The sequence below is a fragment of the Rissa tridactyla genome, chromosome 7 (genome assembly GCF_028500815.1).
Source record: "Rissa tridactyla isolate bRisTri1 chromosome 7, bRisTri1.patW.cur.20221130, whole genome shotgun sequence".
Taxonomy (NCBI): Eukaryota; Metazoa; Chordata; class Aves; order Charadriiformes; family Laridae; genus Rissa; species Rissa tridactyla.
In genome coordinates, this window is record NC_071472.1 from 51,048,728 (window position 1) to 51,056,380 (window position 7,653).

General features: G+C 47.4%; 1 protein-coding gene across 2 annotated transcripts in view; it reads right to left on the reverse strand.

Moving 5' to 3' along the window:
- Nucleotides 1-7,242, reverse strand: part of CLTC (clathrin heavy chain) — a 33,722-nt gene extending 26,480 nt beyond the window's left edge. Inside the window, exon 1 of one of the 2 annotated variants that reach the window (XM_054208925.1) lies at nt 6,900-7,242. In XM_054208925.1, coding sequence (XP_054064900.1) covers nt 6,900-6,941 — 42 coding nt within the window. In that variant the 5' untranslated portion in view covers nt 6,942-7,242. The remainder of the gene's footprint in view (nt 1-6,899) is intronic. The other variant, XM_054208927.1, reaches the window with a different exon arrangement.
- Nucleotides 7,243-7,653: the final 411 nt, after the last annotated feature.

Sequence of the window (7,653 nt, forward strand, 5' to 3'; positions counted from 1 at the left end):
GACAGCTCCCTTTATATCCATCCACCTGCCAATAAAGCCAGGAAACCTTCAGGTGGAAGACAGGTGTTTTATCAGCTCTCCCCAGAGAAAACTGCCTTAATGCTCTACGGCTATAGAAATCAAACCCAACCTCCTGGACAGGTCAGAACTCTGTTACCCAGATTCAAGTCAGTGTTTGAGGTCCAGCATCACAGAAACTGACCACACATTCTTCAGCTACATGGATTCACTTAGATTTCAGATTTAAGTTCAATTGTCCCTTTCACACCTTTATTTGGTTAGTGTTCTCTAGGCCTGAGACTGATATTTGTAATTCAGCTAGGCAGGGCAATTTGCAACCTGGTCACACCCCTGCAGGCAGAGAAAATCTGAAGACATAGAAGTTTCATTTGATAGCGCTGGAGATACTTACCAGGATGTCGCATTTCCTTTTGTTAGGGCTGCAACCTTAACCTGTGCAAAATCACTTATCAAGCACTCCATTTCCTTGTTAATTTGGCAGAACAGGGTAGCTGCAGAGTGCCAAGTACTCTGCCTGGCAATAACTGACAGCACTATACCCAAGCGGCCACCACTGACAGAACAAATCGAAGAAGCAAGTCCTAGCAGATGGCAGACCTTTTAGGGAGGTCTAGACTTAGCCACTGAAACAAAGTTGCTTAGACAATGCAAGACAGATTTATCTTAATCATAATCAAACTGCCATCTGCTAGGTGTCATGTCTGAGGTACCCAACCCTAGTTAGTATTGGAATACATGGTCCTTTTTAAATGTAAGACCATTTCCAAAGGCTAGATATTGCTTTGAAAAGATTTAGATTGGCACTGGAGCTCTGAAGAAAGCTTGGAGAAGCTTTCTGATGGAGGTGAGACCATTAGTGAGGTCTTCAAGTACAAAAGCTCTTTCTGCTAAGATTTCATCTTTTAATTTCAACAGATCCCAGCAGACAAACCAAGTCTGCTCCAAGCAGGACAGGAAGCTGACTCTAACTGTGACAATCTCTGCGTTTGATTACACAGGAGGGTCACCAGCCAAGAGTGGCACTTGCTTTGCTCAGCTGGTAAGACTGATGATAACTTTTCTCGGCTGCACTCAGACCTAATGCACAGAACTCTTGAGAGTATACATCGTCCCGTGGAGTATCTGTTATTTTCCTCCCCAACCAGGCTAAAGTTCAGGTGAGTGAGGCAGGAGTGTTTATAAAGCTAAGCAAAGTAAACAGAGACTAAGATTATTAAGGAATGTAACAGCAGGTATTTCTTTGAAAGCTTTTATTATAAAAGTGTCAATACTATTCTACCTACAAACTCCTGAGTTTACAAATAAAAGAGTATAGGGGTTTATGGCAGATTCTTCTACATAGAGGAACACACCAAAACACTTAACATTACACATTTAGGTCCACTACCTTTCACTAATTCAGAAGTAACTTTAAAAGACTGGAGGGGGGGGGAAAGCAGGAATCGTAAGATATTCCTGCATTATACTATGAAAAACACTTCCTTGGCTTTCAACCAGATATGAAAGCAGAACTTGTTAACTATGCTTGGGCAACCAACTGACAGTTCAAGTTATTTTACACCAATGTTTGTTGGTAAGTTCAGTTATACCAGTCCCCTGAAGGCACGCTGAGAAGAAAGTGAAGTAGCTGCTCTATTAGAGTGGAACCATGAAACAAGTTGCCAGAGACAGCAGCAACTCTTCTGTTCAGCAGAGATGTCGCCTTGAAGGACTCATTTAACTGGAGGCTGGATACTTCAGTCAATTGCAGGCTGTACTAAACCATCAAATTCTATGACAACATTTACCCTAACAATGTTGAGAGGTGAACTGTAACAATATGGTAGGTGAAAGTCTGATCAGTAAGATTTTTTTTTTCTTCACTAGAAGATAATTCAAGTACATTCTTGGTAATTTACTCAGCGAAGTTGTCATACTACATGCATGTTTGACATCAAACTGAATGGTAAAACTGCTGACAAGAGTCTCTTTGTTGACCCCTTCCTGGAACATTCGCTTTCTTGTGACAGTTTGCTTAGCTGTCAAATAATTTCTCCTTGCCTACAAGGAAGGGTGCGGAACTGCTGAGTATGCATTTCACCTCGAGTCTCACACTCAACAGGATATAACCACTGTTCTTGTGGCCACAAGCAGCTGCTCAGTCTCTGCCCAGAGACTCCTCATCTACATGCTGCTAGAAATCACGTAGCTGGGAAATGCCAGTTGACAGAAATATTCCCAGTCTTTTGAGCAGCACAGCACTCCTTGACATGCAGTAGAATCACATTAGCTCTATTGCAAGGCTGTGCTTTACTAGGCTTTGATTGAACAAGGCAGACACCACACTACATTTCAGGCGCTCATTTAGTTCCATTCATGAAAACTAGCAAAGCACACTGAAGTCACACAAAAGATTTAAATCTGTGCTGATGTGTTAAAGTTACTGACCGCACCTCTGTAACATGGGAGTCCCACAGCCAGTCAGTGGCTCCGAAGTACTTCACATTTACCAGTGCAAGGTGAGAGTTACAGTTTGTGACAGGCTAGGAAGTTATGTTTTCAACAGATATGAGACCTCTTCTGTTTCTATATCCTTCCTATTTTCTGCCTCACTCTCAGTAGGCTGAGGTAGCCATCTGGCCTCAGCAGCCACAGGCATCCTGTGTGACTACTTCAGTTACAAGCCACAGCTAAGACTGTATCTGCTGAAGCTGGGGTTCAGAACCACCGGCTGCCATTACTTATCTTTGGTTGTCACCACAGTCTGAGCATGAGTAGTGCCACCAAGACAGACAGGCCTGTTGACTTCAGTACCTGCTGCAAGGGATACAGCAAAAGGAATAGCTTATAAACTACTTAACTAATTGTTCCTATCCAATTAGTTGACACACACAGACACACACACACACTCCTCAAGTTGCTTAGATTCTTCACAGCATTCTTTGTTAGAGATTTTCCTTCTGTAAGAATACTCCAAGCTCACTGGTTTTAGGAATTCAGATCGACTAAGACGATGTTAGGCACAGGAGCCCTGTCTAATTCCTGACTTAAGATACCAATAAAAGACTTCAAAACTTCTGCTTCAAGCCAATGCTGTGATAGCAGAGATTTAGTCATTTAGGATATACTAAACTGTCTCACTGCCAGCACGATACATGGAAGCATTTTGCTGTTTGTCATTGTTAGAATGAAGTAGTAAATTTATAAATTTTATTATACGATGCCTCAGCCACCCAGTTTTACTCAGTTAGCTCTTTGGCATAGCGAGCTATGATTCTGAGAGCCATCCAAGTACCACCACACTGGAACAGCATAGCCACCATTCAGGTTTACTCTATCAATGACCAACAGATATAAGAACCCTTTTCCTAGTTTAAAAGAGTAGTTCTGTCTCAGTATCAAATGCATAGTCTGAACTGACAGTTTTCTGTACTGTCTAGACAGGTCTACAGAATAATAATTTTTTTAAGCTATATTTAGGTTATGAAGAGTATTTATTAACGCCTTAAGTCACACCAGTACAGTAGTGTGCCTGGTCCAAGTTCAATTTTTATATATTTCAGGGTAGTGTGGCTAAATTAATTGGCACTCACAGTTCATCACCCGCTAACCTCTCACTCATCAGGAACTTGCAGTCTTACAAAATGTCCATGCACCTACCACATTAAGTAAACAGGTGCGTTTTACTTTCACCCTCACATACGCACAGGCACCAACTTATGGAATCCCTAAAACCTGTATACGAGCAGCCAGATTTGCAATCATTCGGCATACTGAACTCTGACCTCCCACTACATGCCCACTGAACTGTTTCCTCATGGCTACTTTAAAAAAAAAAAAAGTAGCACTATAAAGGTTTATAACACAAGTGCGGTAGCTTTAATAGCACAGGAATCAAGTTTGTCCTTGTAGAAACTCCCAAGGAAAAAAATTCTTCATAATGCATTGTTGATGTTCTTTTGTGGCAAGGCAGGCATCTACAACAGACAATACACAGATAACACCCTACTTATTTGCGACTACTGAGATTTCAGAGGTATGTGATGGGACCCAAACAAACAAGACCTGAAGCCTGACTACACATTTTGTTTTCAGACTTCCCTTGGGAAATATGCAGAAAGCTTGCTTAGCCCTAGTAAGCCAACTACCTGCCACATCTTACTTGCCCAGACTAGATCTCTAGCTCCACGTGTGGGTACACAGCATGCTGTACTGTGTACCCCAGAGACAAGGCACTTGGGAGCGCAACAGCGCAGGGCTTCTGCAGCCTTTAACTCTTCCTTCCCGTATCACCTAGCCAAGATACTGACAATGACAGACAATGACAGTGTGCCTTGAGCGGTGCAACATGGAGCACAACTGGGCTGAAGCTGAAGAGTAGGACAAGCTTTGTACACACAGTCACTTGACCATTTTCTGATCTGCAGTAGTGGATTCATGGAGAACTGTATCGTACTACACATAGTGCCGACTGTCAGTCTTTTAGATTAATTAAAAGCAACTTTCAATAATAGCCTCGCAAGAACTTTCCCATTCACATCCATCACCTGCCTTGTTACGGATAAAGCTCCGGTTGGGTACCTTGTCTTTGGTTATGCATCAGCTACAAATTTGCAAGTGTTGTGCAATACCTGCACAACAAGTTTCCTAGACAATGTAGGTCAGGCACAGTTCAAGAAATTGTATTACTGAATCTGTGAGGACCTCCTATAAACAGCCTGGAATACACTAAAGCAGTTCCGGACAGAAGTGTACCAATATTAGTATTTCTGCTCTCAAAATTTACTCCAACAGCAAGTCAAAAGTTTCAACATGAAAAGAGTACCTCTGAGAATTCAAGTTCCTCTGAATTTTTTCAATGAAATAAAATGAGGAAGTTCAGTAGGTACGGCAAACTGAAGCGTTATGGGCAAGAGCCACGTGCACGCAGGCCCAGAAGGCTGGACACCCAGACTTACAAAAGACCAGCTCATATATGCAGTTGTAAGAGATACTGATTAAGTCTGCGCTCTATGTTAAATAGGAACAGGGGAAAAAATAGAAATAAAGAGATAAATCAGTCTGTAGTCAGAACAGTCATGTTCCACAACAGTGTTGGCCTGAAACCTATCATCACTTGGGGAGTGAAGCAGATGAGTTTCCTTATGTAATAGTACTCATGTCATTAGAGACCTTGTAGTGGGTCACATGCAAGGTTTGTATCTTAAATAATGTATCATAGATGCATGTCTACGATACTTTATTAAAAGCTGGGCTACCCAGAGGGATGAGTTTCACCTGAGTATACAGAACCTTGTCAATACCTAGTTCTAGGCTATGCCACCAGCAGCCAAGAACACTTGCTCAGAGCTGAAGCTCCGGCCAACTGATGAGATTCTCCTGTCAGTGCTGCTCGCCCAAGATGAGGCCAGGGCTACACCTAAGCTCTGAATTCTGGCCTAGTTTTAAACTGATATTGAAGTAAAGTTATCCAATTCTCAACAGTTAACTAGCTAGATAAAAACAAATCATGGCAGCATTTTTAAAAATTTAAAATAACACTATGGACAGTGCTAATTTACACAGCAAAATAAGCATTTTGTAAGTATTCTTTTAACAAGGTGTCTAGAAATTAAATTCTTTCAATTTGGGTTGGAAAAAGTCACTACAAACCATGCAAATCCATCACAAACCACACATAGACAGAGACATCACAGGGAAGCAGGGCTACAGACAGGTTGCTAGAAGCCAGAAGATCCTGCCTGGGTATGGTGATCTAACTTTTATTACACAAGTTCTCCTCAAAAAGTACTCCTCGGCGGTGTAGCCAAGCTTAATACAATCACAGCTACAGCAACTCAGGAGAAGCATAGCTCGTAGTACTTCGCCCCATAGACTTGTCGGATAGGAAGTACACATTGCACAACTGCGCTACCACTCCAGACCCCTCCCTGCACTCCAGCTTCACCCACAGACATTAAAGGTGCATGTTTATTTGGGAAGGTAACCTTGCAGTCCTGCAATAGAGCGATTTTAGAATTTGTCACTAGTGCCTTTAGAAGGTCACGTTAAACAAATTAAAAATCATCAGTTGGAAACAAGCTATTAGCATGTGGTTATGGTTTAATGACACGCAAACCTAGAATTTGTCAGAGGCCAGCAGATACCAGGCAGAAAGTGTAGACCTGGCACTTCAGCGCCTGCACTGCCACAGCTGTACTGCAGGGAAGCCCGCAGCAGCTTTCACGTTTCACTGCAATATGTGGTTTTCCTTTCACGGAATAACGTTACAAGTCAGGACATCAATAAAACAATTCAATACGTCCTTACGATTGTAAGGATTCTTAGCCGCATTAAAAAAAATAAACAAGTTAAGCGACACACAGAGACAACTTGGCCTCCTCATCAGTTTTCCCCCCTCCCTTGCAGATCCCGAGCTGAAGCGGGATTTCCCGGTCGCTCTGCGCGGGAGGCGACGGACACTCTCACTGGCTGGGAAGCGGAGAGGAACCACCGCGCTCCCCTCCCGCCGCCCCGCAGGTGCCGCCGGCCTGGGCACGGCGCCAGCCTCGCCCCCAGCGAGCGCCCCGAGCGGGGAAAAGCAGGTGGGGACCAAGCAAAGGCAGGGGCTGGATGGCCGCCGCCACCGGGGCCCGCACCCCGCCGCCTCGGCCCTTCCCCTCGCGCCCGACCCCGCTGGAAGGTGCCCTTCGGGGCGGCGCTGTCCGAGCCCGACGCCGGCAAGGCCTGCGGGAGCGCGGCCGCCCCGCCGCCAGCGAGGCCTGGGCCGCCCCGCCGTCCCCAAGGAGGGACCGCGGACAGGCCCGAGGCCTCTCACCCAGGCACCGTCCCCGGGACGGCTCCTCCGCCTGAAGGAGCGGCCCGCCCTTCCCGGCCTCCCCCGGCCCCTCCGCGCCCACCTGGAGATGCTCCTGGAAGCGAATCGGCAGGATCTGGGCCATGGCGGCGGCAGCTGGCTGGGGCTCCAGTCCGAGGCCGGACCGGAGTCGCACCTCAGCGGGGAAGCGGGACCGCAATGGCGGAACAGGCCAGCGAGCGGGGAGCCGCGGCGATCCGGAAGCTGCCCCCGCCGGCGGAAGGATACCGTCGCGGAAGGAAGGGACTGCCCTCACCTGCCGGGACCGGCCTTAACTGCGCCGGCCGGGCGGAAGGATCCCGCCGAGCGTAGTGACTCACACGCCGCGGGTCCAATGGGAGGGGCGGAGGGATCCGCTCACCGGAAGGGACTATTTCGTGTCTCACCACCCCTCCCTCCCCGGCCTTTTTTTTTGCCACATCATGCGACCGAGGTGCGGCTGCGTCACTTCCGTTCCGCGCTCGTCGCCCCGGCGGGTCACGTGCCGGGGGAAGAGCGGCCGGGCAAGGTGACTCGGCCGGGGGCGGGGGGGCGGCGGTTGCCGTGGAAACGGGCGGGGGCGGGCCCGGCCCGGGCCCCCTGAGGGACCCGAGAGCGCCCCAAGGGCCCGGGGCTCCCCCCGGTCAGGGCCGTGATGGATTTCCCCCTCCCGCCCCCGCTGCGGGCCCTGCCCGTGCCCCTCGGGCCCTGCCCCGCGTTTTTCCCCCATGCGAGGAGCCATCCCGGGTGCCAGCCTCGCTGGGCTGCTGCCGCCCTGCACGGCAAGCGCCGTAATCGATAGAGGATGTGTTTGTCCT